This window comes from Electrophorus electricus, chromosome 17 (assembly GCF_013358815.1).
Source record: "Electrophorus electricus isolate fEleEle1 chromosome 17, fEleEle1.pri, whole genome shotgun sequence".
NCBI lineage: Eukaryota > Metazoa > Chordata > Actinopteri > Gymnotiformes > Gymnotidae > Electrophorus > Electrophorus electricus.
The window spans coordinates 4,727,135-4,748,443 of NC_049551.1; the positions used below are offsets into that span (position 1 = coordinate 4,727,135).

The following is a 21,309-nucleotide window of genomic DNA, read 5'->3' on the forward strand; positions in this document are numbered from 1 at the left end:
AGCGGATGTTTCTGAGGTGAACTACACTGTGCCTATGTGCCTCATCTTTCAGTGAACAGAAATAAAACATTAAACATGCTTAAAAAACAGACTAGGTGGGTTGGAGGACACTCACACATGCTCACACAGGCAGACTATTTTTGTCTCAAACATCAGAAGCAGTTTCTTCAAGAGAATTTGCTCTTGTCAAATAAAATAAATGCATAGTATTTATGTTTAGATATAAAATTATGTATAAGCACTTTGCTTAAACAGGTGAAGGAGGATCTATATCCAAAACGTTCTGATAAATTTTGATAAATGTCCATTGTTTCATTATTCATTTCATTACTTGTTCCTTATTAATTTGCATTATTCATCCTTGTCAATTCACTTGTATATTGTTTACCTCGTGTTCTTTGTAAACAAATCATTAACCACTCCTAATCCTAATCTATAAATCTTATATGAGCCTCTAAGACAAAATATATTAGAGTCAGTAGTTGCAACTTCTAGAAAATAGAAAACAAATTAAATTGATTATCCAGTTGCTCCACCCATCCTAGGGTTTGAGGCTTTGTTCACAAATTTCATTCTAAGACCATGACGTAGAAAATGTATGATTTTCTTTGTGTAATTGATTTGTACTGGATCTTACTATAATGTGCTGCAGGAATTATTTTCCCTTATCATGATATTAAAGGCTATTGAACATGTCCTGTCCCCAACATATACCTACTCACTCTTAATGTGAAGTGGGGAAAAATCCACAAGAGGACTCACAAAAGCAAGTCCCCCCCCCCCCTCCAAACTTCTTCAAGGGGACATCAAGACTCATATTGTTCTTTTGAAGTCAATAGTCTCTCACTGAGCAGTTAGAACAGACCTGAACTCCATGTTACCCAATTTTGTTCTTTATATTTCCTTTGTTTTGTTGGTTCTGCTTAATTTCCTGCATATTCCTCGTATGGCCAGCGATAAACCATTGCAGAACCACCATCAAAAGCAAGGATGAGATGCCTGGCTACTGATACCCAAAACTCCAACTTCTGAAAGGCCTACCGGCCTACCCGGAAAGGCCTAGGACCCTCCAACTGGGCTCTGAAAATCCAATTCTGCAGATCAGGAAGCCTAGTCGTCTCATCATTATCAGCCTGTATCGCTTGTGCAGGGTCAAGCCAGCAATGTGTGGGAAAACAGACACACTCCCTCAGTGCCATCCAGGATGGTTGACACTATATATATATATATATATATATATATATATATATATATGGTTTTATTTATATATATATATATATATATATATATATATATATATATATATATATATATATATATATAAAACCATCTATATACATATATATATATAACCATCTATATACATATATATATATAACCATCTATATACATATATATAGCCATCTATATACATATATATATATATATATATATATAACCATCTATATACATATATATATATAACATCTATATACATATATATAAAACCATCTATATACATATATATATATAGCCATCTATATACATATATATATATATAGCCATCTATATACATATATATATAACCATCTATATACATATATATATATATAACCATCTATATACATATATATAGCCATCTATATACATATATATATAACCATCTATATACATATATATATATATAACATCTATATACATATATATAAAACCATCTATATACATATATATATATATAGCCATCTATATACATATATATATATATAACCATCTATATATATATATATATAAAACCATCTATATACATATATATATATAACCATCTATATACATATATATATATAACCATCTATATACATATATATAGCCATCTATATACATATATATATATAACCATCTATATACATATATATATATATATATAACCATCTATATACATATATATATAACCATCTATATACATATATATATAACCATCTATATACATATATATATATAACCATCTATATACATATATATATAACCATCTATATACATATATATATATATATAACCATCTATATACATATATATATATATATATATATATATATATATATATATATATATATATAAAATTTGAGATCAGTAACTCCCGTCTGCAATGCAGCCTCCGCAAACCTATAATTAGTTCTCCCACCAGCTGTCTAACAGTTTTCCTTTTCTTCTGAGTCTTCCTGTTATACTTTTAGTCATGATCTTTCACCTCGAATCTTGTTTGGTTCAGAAGTTTCCTTTGTTGGACTTTGTTTGGTTGATAAGCAGATTGCCTGGTTGGTCATTCTCACAGGTTACTTAAATGGTTTTTCTTTCTGTTTTTTTTCTTTCTCTTATTAGCTTAGTTAGCTACTTTGGTCCACCAATTTGTATAATTTGTCTTAATTTTGGTTTCGTTACATTGTTACATTTGTATATTATAGTAATTCTAGTGAAATTAATACCTCTGGTCATTAGTAGAATCAGTGACTATAGAATCTTAGTAACTGTGGCTGTAGTCTTAGTAGCTGTGGCCTGTTTTATATAGAGGTATGGTATGTTACATACATTACCAAGATAGCGGTCTTGTTTACAGTTACTTAATACTACACTATGACTCTCAAGAAACAGACATTTGTCAAATTTGTTTTATTCAGAGATGGTTTTGTGGCAGTTATAGTGCAGGTTCTGCAGTTATTGACTGGAACATTTTTATTTATCAGTTTTGATTGTTTAATTCATTGATTGACTAATACTGATAGGATATGTGCTTTCATGGTGTGAAGAATTCTGTTCTCTCTCCTGTCTTTTCCTACCAGACCTGACTACGCTCTAAAAAGCTCTAAGCTCATTCCACCCTCTATAATCAGACTTTCCCAGACACAGGCACGCAATTCTTCAAATTGTCAAGTGTCTTTCTGACTGACTGTATCTTCCGGTTTTCAGCTTTATATTTAAGGCTTTCAGTGCTCTTCAGGGAACCAGCTGCATCAAAGCCAATCCCCCCTGCAGGCATCTCATCCTCCCTTTCACTACATTTCCCTTCACATTCAGTCACCTGTACCTTCCCAAAGTCCAAGATTAATACTTTGTCATGGCTTAGATTAATACTCTGTCTTCAGACTGACAAGCAACAGCATGGTGCTGTCAGGACGCAGTAATGCACAGAACATAATCTGGAATGACATAATCACAAGCCGAAGTCAAATGTGGTAGACTTGATGTCCCTTGTTATATTTGTATTGCCAAAAAATGCTCAGAGATATTTGAAGGCTATTTTGTTTTTTCTGCTTTCCTTACAAAGGACAACATTTCTTGGTCTGAAATATCGAAGACAATGAAGTGAGCGTGGTGTTTTGGCAGTGTGTTTTGAAACAGATGCTTGTGTTATTGTACATCCATAGCCTACTGTTTAGTTTAGCATCTCACTGAGGAGGCGTTTGGCAGCACAGTTACAATTGGCCTCTGCTCAGCATCATTGTGTTTGTGGTGTGTGTGTGTGTGTGTGTGTGTGTGTGTGTGTGTGTGTGTGTGTGTGTGTGTGTGTGTTTGTTTGTGCTACTGAGATCTCAGCAAAGCAGTAGCAGCCATGTGCTGGAAGAGATTTTCTAGAAGGAGTCTTAAATAATGTCTACAGATATGATCAGTCCAGTTTCTCTGGAGCTCATTTAAATTCAAATTGGTCAGTGTCACTCTGATGAAGCTATATACATAACCATAAAGAAACTGGTAATACAAGTAAGTTGGAGATAATATATAATATATCAATTCCCGGTTGAATATTATCTACTATAAAAAATCTTTGGACACATCAAAGCTGGCATTTAATTCTGCTTAAAAGTGGTGAGCAGAGCATCTACATTATTATCTGTCCTGTCTGCACCAATTAGTGTTGTGTTTAAGGATTCTGATGTATTGCCTTCATCACTGATGAACACATGAATGTTCCATGTTGTCACCATGTGAATGATATACATGTTATGCTGAGGAGGCAGAGCAGGATGTGGGGACGAGTTGCAGAACACAGAACACATTTTTATTAATACACACAACAACGACTACTTAGCTCGCAGGCTATCAGGGTCAAACATCGACAACATTCAGACTTAAACACAAGACTTATTGTCATATCGCCAGATCCCCTAGCAGACTACAATACCCAGCCACCTGTTTGTCACCTTGTCAACGACTCAACCAATCAGAGGCGTCCATTCGGATCAGTGTCACCTGAACTCACCTGTGTGTCCTGAATCTTATAAAACTCATTCTTTGCCGATAGTTTACTAAAGCATACCCAGAGTTATTTTGGATAGTCTTTCTGTGTACCCTACCCTGTCTTCGTATTCCTTGTTATTGTATTTTGCCCGCCTCTTTTGGATTTTCAGCCTGGTTCGTTTTGTGATTGCTCTTCTGGTTTCTGACTCGGACTGTTATATTCTCTATGATTTGTATTTTCCATTTATATGCTCTTTTGGTCTTCATATTGGATTATTCACAACCCTGAACTAAGAATAAATCAACCTCCTGTTTTATATCCGCAAGCGTCTGATTTTACCCGACCCGTCACACGGACACGATCGCTAAACAACAGGCAGATCAACAAACACAAATGTCTGAACTCAGTCATTGTCTCAGGGAACTTATCTCCAGGCTACAGATGACGACTCCTTCTACCAAGTTCACCCCCACACTGGTTTCAACTGCCATGGTCACCAGTTCTCAACTAACCTTCCAGTGAGCAAGCCAGAGAAATATGACGGCTCCCCTGAAAGGTGTTGGAGTTTTCTGTTACAATGCTCCATATGCATCAATAGCATTTCCCCCTGTTCTAGTCAAGAGAAAATTTAGTTCCTTACCTCTCCTCTATCAGACAAGGCGCTAGATTGGGCTCCCACCATATGGGAGAGTGTACAAACCTCTTCATACGATGAGTTTATTGCTCTATTTAGGGCAGTTTTTGATCACCCACACGAGGGAAGAGCAAGCAGAGAATTGCTCATCAAATTATGCCAAGGCAACCGAACTCTTGCTGACTATACACGCGAGTTCCGCACTATAGCTGCGGGTAGTGGGTGGAATTAAGCAGCTTTAATTGTACAATTTAGAAATGGCCTTAATTCCGAGATTTTGCACGAGCTCGCTTGCCAGGATGATGAGCTCAAGTTGGACCAACTTATTGCTCTGGCAATCCGTCTGGATAATTACCTCCGGGAATGAAGACTATGGAGATCCGGTAATACTCGCTCCAACTACCCCCATCCCAGTCCTAGATCAGAATTTAGACTTGAACGCATGGTGGAGTCAATGCAATGTGACTCCTCTCGCTTATCTGAGGAGGAGTGACGGCGCCGGTTCCAAGAAGGTCTGTGTCTTTACTGTGGATCAGCAGGTCATCTCGTCAGGGAATGTTGTCTGAAACCCAACCGTAATATGTCACGAAATCATAGAGGAAGCAAGACTTCCTCCCCACAACCTCAGGTAGTGACCCTGCACAAACTTAGTATGGTTGCTAAGTCATTTATGTTCCCAGTTTATGTTGGATCTCACACTCCATCATCCATTTACACAGCCCTAGTTGATTGCAGGGAAGAGGGCAACTTCATTCATGCCTATCTGGTACAAGACCTGAACATCCCTGTAGAGCCATTACCCAAGACCCTTCGTCTGGCCGCTTTGGACGGATCACCCGTAGGGGCTGGGACCATAGTTCTCATCTCCATACCTGTAAAACTCACCACCAGTGCACTCCACTCTGAACTCATCTTGTTTCTTGTCCTACAAGCCTCATCATTCCCAGTTATTCTGGGCCTTCCATGGCTGGAACAACATAATCCAAGTATATCCTGGCCCCAGAAGGGGATAACTCGGTGGTCGTCTTATTGTCATAGGAACTGTTTGACCTTATCCACACTTAAACTTTGCTCCACGACGATTGAGAGTCCTGCTGACAACAAGGTTTTTTTTCCTTCTCAAGAATATCAAGACCTCACTAACGTGTTTAGCAAGAAGAAAGCTACCCTGTTTCCCCCTCACCATTCCCGTGATTGCTCTATTGAACTCCTGGAGGGTGCGTGAAGGCACGCATATATCCTCTCTCCCAAGAAGAAGTGAGAGCCATGGAACAGTATGTAGAAGAGGCACTGAGGCAAGGTTTCATTCAGCCATCCTCTTCCCACCTGGCATCAGGCTTCTGATTTGTAAAAAAAAAAAAAAAAAAAAAGGACAGTGGCCTTCGCCCCTGCATCAATTACAATTAAGATCAATTAATCTTAACCTGATCTCCAAGAAGTATGCTTACCCATTACGGCTCATCCCCGTCACCCTGGAACAGCTACGAGAGGCAAAATTCTTCACAAAATTAGACCTCTGTAGCATTTACAATCTTATATGGATCAAGAAGGGGGATGAGTGGAAGCCCGCCTTCGTCATCACAAAAAGACACTATGAGTACAAAGTGATGCCATACGGTCTCAGCGTCGCACCATTGGTGTTTCAAGCCTTCATTAACGATGTCCTTCGAACGGTAGTGGGGAGATATGTTATCGCTTATATCAACGACATCCTCATTTACTCACCCGACCTTCAGACACAAATCCAACATCTTAGATCGGTATTGAAGATTCTCCTGGAGAACGGACTGTATGTGAAGGGGGAGAAATGTGAGTTCCATACCACTACTATGACATTCCTGGGGTATGTTGTAAGCCCTGGGGGAGTTACAATGGATGACCAAAAAAAAGAAGCCATCCTTCATTGGCCAGTGCCCACTACTGTGAAAAGGCTACAGAGTTTCCTGGGTTTCGCAAACCTTTATCAATGCTTCATAAGAAACTTCAGCAATGTAGCAGCCCCCCTCACAGCCTTTCTTAAAGGGTCCTCTAATAAACTTAGTTGGAATCAAGCAGCTGAGAGCGCATTCGTGGAAAAGAGGCTTTCACCACGATTCCCATCCTTAGACACCCGGATCCAATGGTCCCATTTATAGTAGAAGCTGACGCTTCTAACATCGGTATCGGAGCCATACTTTCTCAGAGACATAATGGGGACAAACTCCATCCCATGGCGCACTTGTCTAGAAAACTGTCCCCTGTAGAACAAAATTATGGGATAGGAGAATGTGAACTGTTGGCCATTAAATTAGCCCTGGAGGAATGGAGACATTGGCTGGGGGGCTAACCATCCCTTTTTAGTAATCACGGACCATAGGAATCTAGAGTATATGCGTACGGCGAGACAGCTGAACCCCTGCCAAGCCTGTTGGTCATTGTTCTTTTCCAGGTTTAACTTCAAGATTATGTATCGTCCAGGAACTCACAAAACGAAAGCTGATGCCCTATCCTGCGTCCATCTAAAGGAGCATGAGGAGACAACAGATGAGAAAGAAACCATTTTACCTACCTGGGTTGATTTGGCATCTATCAGATGGGAAATTGATGAGGCGATAGAACATGCCACACTAAGAACTGTCACCCCAATTAAATGCCCGATGGGTAAGCGTTACGTACCTGCTTCTTGCCGGGACCATTTGTTAGAATGTGCTCATTTCTCCCTCGCTACGGGTCATCCAGGGGTGACATGTACATGTCAGCTCCTAGCTAACCCGTATTGGTGGGAGAATATGACAAGCAACATTCACCACTATGTTTCATCATGTTCTGTCTGCAGTCAGAGCAAGACACCTAAGACCCTACCTGCAGGAAAACTCATGCCACTTTCCGAGCCTGAAAGACCTTGGTCTGACATTGCATTAGATTTTGTCACTGACCTTACCTCTTCTGAGGGAAACACAACCATCCTTACTGTTGTGGATAGGTTCTCTAGAGGGGTGAGGTTGATTGCCTTCCCGAGCATACCCGCCGCCTTCCAAACTGCTGAGAAATTATTTGCACAGGTGTTCCATATATTTGGCATGCCTGAGGGCATATTATGCGATAGGGGTCCTCAATTCATGCCTCGAGCCTGGTCAGCCTTGCTAGAACACACAGGAGTAACCGTTAGCCTCATGTCTGGTTATCACCTGCAATCTAGCGGACAATGTGAACGTACTAATCAGGAACTTAACAAGTTCCTGAGATGTTTCTGCATGAACAATCCTGCAGACTGCTCCATGTTCTTACCTTGGGAGGAGATGGCACAAAATTCACTCACTAGTTCTTCTACCGGTTTAACCCCTCTTTCTGTGTACCCTACCCTGTCTTCGTATTCCTTGTTATTGTATTTTGCCCGCCCCTTTTGGATTTTCAGCCTGGTTCGTCTTGTGATTGCTCTTCTGGCGTCTGACTCAGACTGTTATATTTTGTATGATTTTGGATTTTCCCTTTATATGCTCTTTTGGTCTTCAACCTGGATTATTCCACAACCCCTGAACTAAGAATAAATTAACCTCCTGTTTCATATCCGCAAGCGTCCCATTTTGCCTGAGCCGTCATACTTATATACATGCACACTAACGATACACAATACACAACGAGGAGCAGGTGTGAAAGGAAAAGAGCGTGCACACACACACACACACACACACACACACACACACACACACACACACACACACACACTCACACACACACACACACACTCACACACACACACACACACACTCACACACATACACACCCACACACACACACACACACACACACACATGCACACACACACACAGGGAGACGTTTTGGAGGAGGGGCCGTACCATGACAATAGATTTGATGTCATCTACTTGTCTTGGAAGGATCCTGCTTGTTCATTCATGAACTAAGTAATGACGGGTTTGAGACAGGCAGGGTAATTTGGGGAATTGCTTTTTTAAGATTAAATTTGTTCATTGGACAGTTAATCTGTGTAATAACTAAGACAGTAAAATACTGCCACATTGCATTGTTTCTGCAGTGAATTAATTCACTATTATGTTTAATGATCAGTTTTTAAATGTAACTGTTTAAAGCTTGTAAACTGTTCATACTAACAAATGTTATGCATAACAGGGCCTACAGAAACTTTTCAGTATGTATAGGCAAAACATTTTCTGCATTTGCTTGAGCAATAAAAATTGGCCTAAAATGGTACAAGTTTGTCTTGTACAAGTTATTTTCAGAAGGCTCAAGTTATCTTTTGTGTCTAATGGCATTCATGTATTCATATATTGAACTCAGCACATACTCACAAACACAACTCAATATGTGTTGATTCTTGATTTGCTCCATTTGGGTGAAAACAGCCAAGATCTTTTGAATTTGTTCAGAAAGTAGCAGCCGTGTTAATTTTCGGTGCAAGAAAATGCCATTATAAGTTTCATGCATATTATGAGTTCTCTAATGATCTTTCTCATTCTAGGAAAATCTAAGCATACAGTCGTATTTATGCAGTACTATCCCGGATGTACATGTTGATATATGGTGCTGTCTGTTGTGTTTAACGTTTTCTGAAGCCATCTAAGAAGTGTAATATTGTGTTCACCATGCTTTGTATTACTACTAATTTACAGTAATAGGAAAAGTAGAATTGGACAGGTGTGTGTTTCTCCTCACTGTCTCCTCCCTCTCCCCTTCTTTTCTCTGTCTTTTCTCCCTCTCTTCTCACTCTCTTTGACTTCTTCTGCCTCCATTTGCAGGAGGCATTTTTGAGACTCGAGAGAATGAACCGGTTAGCGTGGACGAGTTAGCCTTCAAGTTTGCTGTCACCAGCATCAACAGGAACAGAACACTGATGCCAAACGCTACACTGACCTACGACATCCAGAGAGTGAACCTTTTTGACAGTTTTGAAGCTTCCCGAAGAGGTTGGATTTCAGATGAGATTTTTTTATGGCCCTTTTGTGTGTAGTGTCAGACACAATATAATGTGCAGGTAACACTTTACTTACAACACCAAATGCTACAGTGTAACTGTACCACTAGTTACAGTGTAATATGTGTAACAAAGAATTCATACTGTAACGTATAATGGCACCATTCAGTGTATAGTTAGTGTAACTATACCATTAATTACTGTGTAAAACACTACCAATGTATTTTCTACATAACAGTACATATTTGCTCTGTATTTGCTCTGTACTCACTGAGTGACTCAGTGAGCATGTGTATGCACTGAGTGTTAATAGTTATTACATGTTCTTACTCAGAATTGCGCTGTAATTAGTGGTACGATTACACCGTAACAGTGTTATAATGTAAATGGTACCAATTCAGTTATCTGTTTCATTTGTCTTTCTAGTCTTTCTTCTCTTTTCCTCTTTTTTCATTATTCTTTACTCTCGGTTTTCTTCACATTTCTTCTGTCCTCTTCTATGACTTTATTCCTGCACCTCCTCTTCTCGTTATGACTCCCTATATCAGTTCTCCCTTTGTTTCTCCCTCCTAAGTGTGTGACCAGTTAGCCCTGGGCGTGGCTGCGGTTTTCGGCCCAGCGTACAGCTCTTCAGTCAGCGCGGTACAGTCCATCTGTAACGCCCTGGAGGTCCCGCACATCCAGACCCGCTGGAAGCATCCCTCTGCAGACAACAAGGACACTTTCTTCATCAACCTGTACCCAGAGCATACCTCCATCAGCAGAGCTATTCTCGATGTCGTCACCTACTACAAGTGGGAGTCTGTCACCATTGTCTATGAGGACAGTATAGGTGAGGACTGAACACACCTTGGAGAATGTGACCATAACTTTAGTATTAGTAGGTTTAGTATTAGTAGCACAGAACTGCAACACAGACGTAGGTAGAATGGAAACTGCCAAGCACTTCATTGTGCAGTTCAGTGCTTATTAAGCCTGCAGAGATACACCCTGTGTGTCCAAAGAGCTGGTCCAGACATCCTTCCCCTCACTGGGTGCTTCTGAACACTCTGTATTTGGCTGTTTCCTGCAGTTAAGCAGGGAGAACCACACAACACTGAGCTTTGGCAAGCACTCTAGGACCACATTTATTGATGAAGTTGACTCCTTAATTTATAGTAAGTGCTTTTCACAAGGCTATTACTTACCCATTAGTTTGGCTAAAGTATATTAAAGTTGTGTTCCATAATGTGCTTATGAGCATGAGATGAAAAGGTTAAATTAAACGTTAAAAAAGTAGTTACTTGCAAGGATTTTAATGACTTTAATGCAAAGATATTTATCTTATGGCTTGTTTTTATGCCTGAGTTCTCCAATACAATATGTGGGTGTTTGAGTGTGTGTGGGTGTGTGTGGGGGTTTGGGTGGATGTGTGAGCAGAATAGGCGTATTTTGCAATTAGGTCTTACCTGAAATGGACAAAATGGAAGATGTGTGTCCTGCTGCCTGAGCATTCTCAGAGCTGTCGGAGCTTTCTATGGGCTTGGTTAGGAGAAGGGAGCATATTTTCTATCCTCTGCAGGCTGTCCACACATGGATGGGTTTTATGTTCTACTGGTGCAGCTCAAGCCTATTACTTACTGGCGCAGAGGACGTTTTCTGTCAGGTAATTTAAGATATGGTAGTTTGAAATTCATACCCACAAGGCAAACCGGTAAAAGGTATTATGATACATTCGCTGTTTTTCTTCAATAAATATTATATAACAGATGAGGTGGCATGGCTTTTGGTATGAATCGTAACTTTAAAATTTGTCCTTTATAGAGTAGCACCTCAGTCTCCAAGTGATTATATCAACTAGATCTGCTGCACTATTAAACCTGTAAAAGCGTTCCCCTACACGTAGAGCAAAGGTGGATTTCAAATTAAGCTCTCAGTCTACAGGCCGAGGGTCTGCCAAACCTTTTCTTGCCACTTAATTAGTTGTGCGCTGCAATCATCAATTATAGTTTTATGTTTGTTTAAATTTTTATTTATATATGTGGAGATCAATATATATTTATCATATATAAATATATATATATATATATATATATATATATATATATATATATATATATATATATAATTATTTTATTTTTTATTTTATTTTATTTTTTTTTCTGAGGTAGATATGTTCTGTATGTGTAAATGTACCTGCACGGTTTTCACCGAGCACTCAATAATTGCTCCAAAGCGACTTATTGATAACAGCAAACATACTTAATGAGGCAGATTGCTAAAAGTTTATGCAGATTTACTGTGTGATGAAGCAAAATGTCCTATTGCATCTAGTGAGCTTCTCTCTTTTGGACCCCATGATATGTGATTGTTCATGCTTGTGCCTGAAATACCATGCAGCCACTCTCTCTGTCTCTGCTGAGTAAGGGCTGAATATGGACCGTCTTATCTATCTGGGGGCACAAGCAATTTTTTCCTGCATAGCTGATCATGAAGCACCCCCATCCCATAATCCCTGCCGAACGGGTTGCCAGACACAACAAATGCCACACCCGCGAGTGCTCTGACTATTATTACGGTTCTTGCCTCCATTCTTTTTAAAGGTTATGGGGACTTAGGCCTGGGCAATATAATGTTACATATTGTCACCTGGACATTTGAATTTTAGATTTGTGATATTGACTTTTGGATTGCACTATTTTGATTTAAAGGTGGCGGTTTGTATTATCCTGCTAATGCTGCAGTAGATAAATATGTAATAAATAAATGCACATAACAAATTAATGAGTATACCCACATGTACTCTCCAGCATCGTTATTATAAACAACTTGCATTTACACTCTGTGACCTCTCCACAGGTCTTTTATATTTATAAGCTTACAATTCCAGACTGTAGCCCACTTCTTGGCATGCACTATGTGTTGGCTGTCCTTTGCCCAGTTCATCACTGGTCAGTTTCTGACCACAGGAGCCCTGCTGACCAGGCATCATTTCTAACACAGCCATAGGAGGGTGGCATTGCAGAGGTTGCTGAGCTGGTATGAGTTTATTCGGCACGGCAGCCTTGCTGGTGTTTTTACATGCATCATATATCACTGGTGGGTTAAGAGCTGTCGGCCAGCCAAAAGATACAGATCGCCCGAGCCCTGTTTTTATCACAGGGTGTATGTACAGGGCAGGCGTATGTAATGGGTAGGCGTACGTGTAGGGTAGGTGTACACAAGGCTAGGTAAAGGTAGGCAAATAAATAGTAGGTGTACAAAAATCATACGTGTACATACAGGGCTTGTGTACATACTACAGGTCAGGTGTTCATGCAGGGTAGTCGTAGATACAGGGCATCTGTACGTGCAGGCTAGGTATTTCTAAAATGAGTCTTGGCATGTATTGTTACGTTCATTTTTGTTTTCTTTTTACATAAACTGTGTCACAGTTGGACCCTCCCTAGCGTCTCAGTCTCCTTGGTTACCTGTCTCGTGCCTTTTGTCTCGGTTCCATACCCTAGTTTCGTTTTCTCCGCCACTTGTTAGCTTGTGCGGTTTCTTGTGATCCGCTCGTCAACCCATGCATTTAGACATGCTTTGTGGTGGCTGGTTTTGGTCACATTCAGATTTTTCAAGTCTCTGTCGTGTTCGTTGTATTGTGCTTGTACTGTTCTCAGATGTGTTTCAGTGTGTTTACTCCTTCGCGTTTCGTGTATTGCTTTCTGTCTGTTATATATTCCGGATCTGTGCATATCGAGTCCCTGACCCTGGACTACCTTAACGACTCAGATTATGGGTTTGCCCTTAATAAATGTCGCTCTTTTCAGCATTTCCATCTGTCTCACTATTATTTTTTGCATATAGTCAAAGTAATGTCCTACTTGGTATTAAAATGATATTGTTTTGCAGTCAAATAATTGTTTTTTTTTGTTTGTTTGTTTTTTTAAGGATTTTTTTTTTTTGTGGATTGGCTCTCAAACAAATGGAATTTCCATAATTAGAAATGTCATATAATAAAATTGACCAGCTTTGAAATGATTAGTGTGTCTGATTCCTCGCTGGAGATTTGGAACCAGTGTTATTACAGAATCATTAGGAAAGCAGATGCTCAAATTTTGCAGTGTGTGCCCAAAGGTTTTCTGTGTGTGTTTTTCCCCTCTTTCCTTACTCATCAGTTTGGCCTGGGCAAAGATTGTAAGCAATATTAGATAGAACCTTTTGATAAATATAATAGAAACCACAAAATTTTAGCATGTTCCTTTTATTTTGGTGAAACTTTAACATTGCTATTTTCCTTGAACTGTAACTTGCATTATTAGATGTATTATATTGTTTAGCATCACGTCTATGGCTTCCAGTTTTCCCCATGATGACTACATTCCCCATAATCCCCCAGTTCTTTCCCTATCTTCGGCCTATTAGTGTCACCTGTATCCAGTTACCATTAATATTTTGTATATTTAAACCTACCTTGCTCAGCATCCTGCATAGTTTTTCTAAGCCGTTTTGTCGTGCTTACGTGATTGTTGTGGTTTGGACCTTTATTCTTGACCTCGCTTTTGCTCTTTGTCTCGCTCGCTGTCCGTTTTCGTCTGCTGTTTCTGGTCTTGGACCTGGATTGTTTTCGACTCTGTTATTGCATCTTCCTGTTGTGCCTTCATTACAATTATTGAATTATTAACCTTCATGCAGTTCCACTTATGCTCTTCAGACCTCACATTTAGCAGCTCTTTAACAACTTATAACAAGCATTTAAGGTACGAAGGTACACTTAGACAGCTGGGCATGCTGAGTATTGTAGAAGTCATTAATCCTGGGATGCATTTTTGGACATACTCCTAACTTTCATATTAAGATCTGTTTTTATGTATTGAAAACCACTCTCATACATGCGTGGTGGCTAACATCGGCATACTCTCAAGGCTCAGGCTTTGCAGTGGACACAGCGGTATTTGTCCTTCTGTCCCCGTTAAACGGGGACCTTCTTCTAGGATGGGTTTGAAACGGGATCCTTGATTGAATGTTTTGTCAGCTTTCCAATCATGTTCCGCTTCACCAGAGCACTTAGCGTAATCGTAACTGAGCAGTAGGATGAGCACAGATCTCCTGCATTGGCCTCTCTGTGATTCAGATCTAATATACAAAAAAGATATTCTTGACTTGTGCTTGGATGCCTCTCATCTGGAGATTTTCTTTATACTGACAGCATAAGTTCATTTGAAATATTTTACCGAGTTTTTTTTACAGGGATTTTATACACAGGTTCATTAGGCTTTTTCATACATTTACATCCAACCATGATTTAATTCACCTGATTATATCTTTTATTTATATACATGGTCACAGTTTGGTTACATTTGGAATGTTTTTTTAAATATACCATTTTTTTGTTATTGTTGTTTAATTCAATTGAATAACCCCTTATGGGGAATGTGAACCCCCAGTATGGGGAAAACTGCTTTGATCTATGATTTTCAGATCACGCTGCTTGCTTAGAAAGAGTCACATTTCATTATTCCAATGACCAGCCAAGCAGCCTAGATAATTATTATAAATAATTTTTTTGAGCATTTTGTGCTTGATTTAACATGGGCATTTAACCATATGGGTTTGAGGAAGTAACCCAGCTACCAGACCCCCATGTACTTTTCATGTGTCCAGTTTCATGCATTTCTGTTATTTCGCACAAAACGTCTGAACTATTCACTAAGCTTGTTCTAACACCCGGCCCTGCAAGAGGAGCATGCACTGATGTAGAGGACATCTCTCTTCAAATGTCCAGACATTAAGGGAGGCCCCCCCCGTGAGCAAGCTCCTATCTGTCTGGACGTGGCAGTGAGGTTCATTAGCAGGAGAGATGAACAGAGACAGAGTTCTAGTGGAGTGTGTAGGTGATATTCCTTCCCTAATGATGCTGTGTTCTGCCATGCTTCACTGTGTCCGGCAGAGACTTTAAATGTACTGCCAGACTGCTGCACAGCACGACCAAAGTGCCAGCTGAGCGGCCGATATTTTCTCATTCTCTGCCCACGTCACCTGTTCCCTTTAAGTGTATAGACTCTTCTGTTTCTTGCAGCTGTTTGATTGGATTGCTTCCATAGACTGCTCTTCAGATATGATTTTAGCCTACAAGTTTTCCAACCCACCCATGTTTTGGCTTTGGAAAGTGAGGTGCCCTTGTTCTTTGATTAAAGTGTGTGGTTTGCAGCAGGAGGTGTGTGTGTGGGGGGGGGGGGGGTATTGATTGGGACTCGTTGACAGAGCAGATAAAGATTAGGTTCTCAGTTCTGATGGCACTAGCTGGCACCATGCTTACACAGGGGAAATCAAAACTCTCCAGCCAGTAATGGATTTGTTTCCTCCCCGACGGTGTGCGGCTCCTTTTCCGTTTGCCCCTTCGCAGGCCTGATGCGTATGCAGGAGCTGATCAAAGCCCCGTCCAGGAGTGGCATGAAGGTGCGGATCCGCCAGCTGCCTCCAGGCTCCGGCGACGCCCGCCCGCTGCTCAAGGAGATGAAGAGGGAGCAAGAGTTCTACGCCATCTTCGACTGCTGCCACCGCACAGCCTCCGAGCTGCTCAAACAGGTGCCAGGTGCCCACAAAGTCACTCTCACTCTTGAACTTTGAACTCTGACACCTGGGTAAAGGCATATGACCTCCTGCAGCATCAGAAGTTAAGTCTGTCTATCTCTATCCTCTCGAGCTTAGTTCTTTTTAAAGTGCAATAAAAGTTCAAGATTGACTATTGCTCACTAGGGATAGTAGCTATAGTGTGATGCATCACGATGGAGTGGTGAGTGACTGGTGCTTAAAAGTCACTGTTAAAAATGTAGCTGTCTCTATAATGTTCTGATGTATAGTGTTTAAATGGTTTTTTATAGCTGATGTCAGTGGGGATGATGACTGAGTATTACCATTTCTTCTTCACTACCTTGGTGAGTCCCCAAAACCTCCATGCTGATATGGTATATGTTTTCCATGATGGTGTTACATAGATAGGGATAGAAAATCAATAACTGCAGATGAATATAGATGAACTACAGATGAATATAATTTTGGTTTCATTTTGGTTTCTCTTTTCCACTACAGAACTACTCTGTTAAGCTGTACCATCATGGTGCTTTAAATGAGATATATATATATAAAATGTATTTTTATTATATTTTCTGTTTTGTGTTTCTGCCTTTCGTTATACTCTGTATTTGACTTTTTTGTGCTCTGTAGGCTCGGCATTTGTTCTTCAAGGCTTTATGTCCTATATTTTGATGACACTTTTGAGATGACCAGATCAATAGCGCCTGTTTTTAGAGGAAGCCTTAGTTGCCTTAACTGGAGCCCTTCCTCACCTTTCAGGATCTCTTCGCCCTGGATCTGGAGCCGTACCGTTACAGCGGCGTGAACATGACTGCCTTCCGTCTGCTGAACTTGGACAACCCCTACGTGGTGTCTGTCACCCAGAAATGGACCGCCGATCGGCAGCTAGCCCCGCCCAGATTTGAGAGCGGCATGATGAGCGGCATTATGACAGTAAGGATTGGTTCATTAACCCTGTCAGTCATTTATTAGGTCATTAAAGTGTTAGGGATGTAGCAGTTCATTGTTTCGTTTAGAATTTATTTCTTTCAGTCCTCGCGGGCAGTGATGTTTAATCATTCATTTTAATCGTTCCAAGGTCAAAGATGAGAATAAAATTTTAATTTGAGAAAGATGAATGGTGTACGATAGGCAGGATGTCATATGGCTAATTGGGTTTTCAAGGGACATTGTTTAGATAACACATGTTGATATGCACATACAAAAAGCTCAGAAATATCACAGATGTTTGAATTTTAAATTGGATTAAATCTCTGTAAGGATTCTGAATTGCATTCCAGTTATTTGAGTGCTTGATTTATAAATGAATCGAACTCCTGTCAATAGATTTACATGCAGTATATTAAAAACCCATCAACCTTGGTCAAATTGGAATCCATTGTTGCCCAAATTGTAAATCATCATCAAAAAACCACACAGCCAAATCCAAAGTCCATCCCAAATATCAAAGAAATATTGGCTTGATCCATGGTTCCATTTTGGTCAATCCAAACCCATACCCTCAGCCCTTCCCTTGGGCTCTTTTCCTCAAATTTTAAATGAGTCTGTAGGATTAAGTCACATTGCGCTTTTTTTGCCAAGCCCAAAGGCCCTGTGGATATTGCGCTTCCCAATCCAATCCCTGTAATAGGCTGCAAAAATGGAGTGCTTACACATTAAACTTAAAGACTTCAAAACTCCTACCTACTGCAACGAGGAGGACCATATCATTGGATTGCTGAGATACTGAGGTGTTGTGAGGACATTTATGGTAGATGTGTAATTTTTGAAGCCCTGTATCTAATTTGGATGCACATTCCTTTCCGCTCTCTGCAGACGGCTGCCGCTCTTATGTACGACGCTGTGTTTCTGGTCGCCTTGGCGTCCCAGCGGGCCAGCCAGATGACGGTGAGCTCTCTGCAGTGCCATCGCCACAAGCCGTGGAGGTACGGACACCGATTCATGAACCTGTTCAAAGAGGTGAGCTGGCCACACACACACACACACACGCACGCACACACACACACACGCACACTAGCTCAACATTATCAAACACACATGTGCACACAGTTAACTACTATTTCAAATAAACTTTAATAAATTGTAATCTCTTAATAGAGTAAATTAATAAAGGAAAAAAGGCAAAAAAACTGTAAAAGGTGGTCTTTGATGTGGCAAGGTCATGTTTCACATACACGCGCACACACACACACACACACACACACACACACACATATGCACACACACATGCTCTCCTTCTCCCTGGCACTGTTTGTAATGAATCAAAAGGCAACAGTTCACATCATGTCACTAGGTCCAAATAAACACTCCTCTTTCAAGGTTTGACAATACTTTGACTTCCTTTCATTAAATGGATGGTATAAATTTAGCCTGTCATGTTTATTCCTCATTCTGCTTAGCAAGTGAAATGTAGAGACTTCAAATGATAAAATATTATCATATTTCCACAAAGAGTTGCATTTTAGTTCCATTATATCACTTTTCATATCTTGTCAGTAGTACTTTTTGTCACTAACCTTGTTCATGTGATAAATTATACGTTGTGTTATTTCCTTTGCGAGGAAGCTGCTACAGGTAAATATTTATAAGGCCAGGGCTATATTTAAGGAGTGTATTGAGCAGGAAATGAGCCTTGATACACATGTGGTTTCATCTTTATAAGCCCCATGTGCTTGGGAGTCTCCAGACTGCAGCAGGAGCAGCAAAACTCACTGTCCTTGTGTTCGTTTGAGCCCCGTCTGCTTTCTCTCCGTTCAGGGAATTCGTCACATGAACAACGACTCAAAGCTGGCTTTTCTTTTGCATCGGGCCCTGGCACCCTCCAGACAGAGTGGCTCTTCGGGGCATTTCAGGCTTAGACTGTTCATTGTGCACTGGCGTGAACTCCTTCCCGGGTCCGTATCAGTGCTGCTGCTGAGGCCCACATCTGTGGCTCGTGCAGGAGTGCAACACAACCGCCGGCTTATGGACTGCATGCTTTAGGCCCTGGCCTGGTCGGTACTGGGTCAGCGTTTAACTGTCACTTCAATACAGGCCTTCGCAGCGCGGACACCGCACAGACCACAGCATGTGTTTGTGCTCTGTGTTGAATCCCATTGTTTATTGTGTTTGAGTGTGTGCTGTGACCATCTTCCTTAGGTCCCCCTGTTTTTCTTTTTTTTTGGGGGGGGGGGGTTGCATTTCCTGTGATTTAACAAATGATTGCTTTAAATAATGCCAGCAGGTCTTTATCCTTTTTCCTCATCGGTGTGTTTTCACTCGTGTGTTTTTAATGTAGCTACAATTACAACATGGAGCAGTATAATGCCAATACGTTTTGTCCATGCGACACAGTGTGTGTAGAAGCAGTAATATGGCACATCAGAACGGGAGAGGCACAGCTCTGGGAGTGCAGAGGGCACTTCACTTTATTAATTGAACTTAATGGTGCTGATCGTGCCTCTCTCTGGGACCCCAGGCTGCCAAAACTATGTACCGATCTTAAACGCAATTAAAAATGAATTGGAGACAACAGTAGAGGAGAATTAGAGCCTAATTGGTCTTATCACTCCACTTCAGTGGAGGTTGTTAGAACAGGAGGAGCAGAGTGCTGACAGGCAGATTGCAACAGCGCTCTGGGCAGTAACATACGGAATAAGAACGGGAGATAGGCACAGAGTGAGAGACAGCTTCAGCTCAGCTGAGACTCGACTGACTCCAGGTGGCGCATATAAATGGCCCATGAAGGCTCAATTACGGCACCATTAAGGACATTGAAAGGTCATGAGCTCTGATGGGACCCTCCCGCTAAGTTCTAATACTGATTGATGTACTGTACTGGACTTCTGGCACTGAGGACTGCAGAGTGCGCCCACCACTGTGCAGATGACGTGCAGATGAAGGGCGTCCACTTTGCCTTGGAACGCTGCTATATTCCACTGAAGTGGAGCTTACATCAGCTTGGTTCCAGGTCAGGAGATACTGAATGTACCTGCTTCTGCCAGGGCGTCTATTTCTCATGGAAAATATCCTGCAAAGAGTAAAGGCATGAATTGCACTCGGCATCACTCAGCACCCTCCATATGTCTACTGCAAATATACCAGCAATGCGTTTCTGAAGAAATTCATTTCACAGGTCATTTGGAGTTTCTATATTATGCCAGGCAGTCTTGCACATGAGTTGCCAAAGATACTGTGATTCACTACCCTGTGTAATTGCGATTCTCGACCACATGTCAACAGTAGCTGTCAAGTGTTTGCCAGATGCATCCTGGCCCTCTCGATCACTTTCTGTTACACTACCGAGCTGTGACACATTTTGTCCAATCATCCGTGGCTGGATCACAGCATCATTGCTTGCCTCATTACTGTCCCGAGTGGGGGTGCTTGAGTCCCACCCTGGATGTCCAGAGCACTTCCCAGTTGATTGTTTTAGCATTTTTAACCCAAGTGACTCTACAGCTAATTACCAAACCCTTCATAAACTAAATCTGAGGTCTCTAAGCACAAGCAGAGGGGACTCAATCTGAGTCTTTGGGCCCTTCAGGAAAGAATTTAGGCCCCCTATTTGGCCATGGCTCTGAATGATTGTGGGATTGTGGGATGGGGAGTAGTGCTGGAGTAGTGGTGGTGGAGTAGTGGTGTTGGAACACAAGCCCGAGTGGTTGGACAGCTGTGGACCCTGCTCCCGTGAAGGCCAGCCCCAGGTTTCTGCTCTGTGGTCTCCCCATAGCCATGTCGGTGTGCACCTCTCTTTACCTATGACATGTGAGGGAGCTTTGCAACGACCCTGCCTTCACCATGTGGAGAGAGGCTTACAGTGACTATATCTGTGCGAGCGGTCTTCCTTTGTCAAAATTAATGAGCTGAATCAAGTGAATGAAAATTAACAAAGTGAATGGAGAAATATAATCGAGGAAATGACCTCACTTTAACTTGTTGCTCTTGCCATGGGGGACAGGTGAATATTCTAAATTGACTAAAATGGTCCGTTTTCAG

General features: G+C 40.9%; 1 protein-coding gene across 6 annotated transcripts in view; it reads left to right on the top strand.

Moving 5' to 3' along the window:
* Window positions 1-21,309, top strand: part of grik1a (glutamate receptor, ionotropic, kainate 1a) — a 49,548-nt gene that overhangs the window by 7,548 nt on the left and 20,691 nt on the right. For all 6 annotated transcript variants that reach the window (XM_035535447.1, XM_035535445.1, XM_035535446.1 and 3 more), the window contains exons 2-7: window positions 9,599-9,766; window positions 10,349-10,606; window positions 16,142-16,323; window positions 16,620-16,673; window positions 17,092-17,265; window positions 18,148-18,291. In XM_035535447.1, coding sequence (XP_035391340.1) covers window positions 9,599-9,766; window positions 10,349-10,606; window positions 16,142-16,323; window positions 16,620-16,673; window positions 17,092-17,265; window positions 18,148-18,291 — 980 coding nt within the window. The remainder of the gene's footprint in view (window positions 1-9,598; window positions 9,767-10,348; window positions 10,607-16,141; window positions 16,324-16,619; window positions 16,674-17,091; window positions 17,266-18,147; window positions 18,292-21,309) is intronic.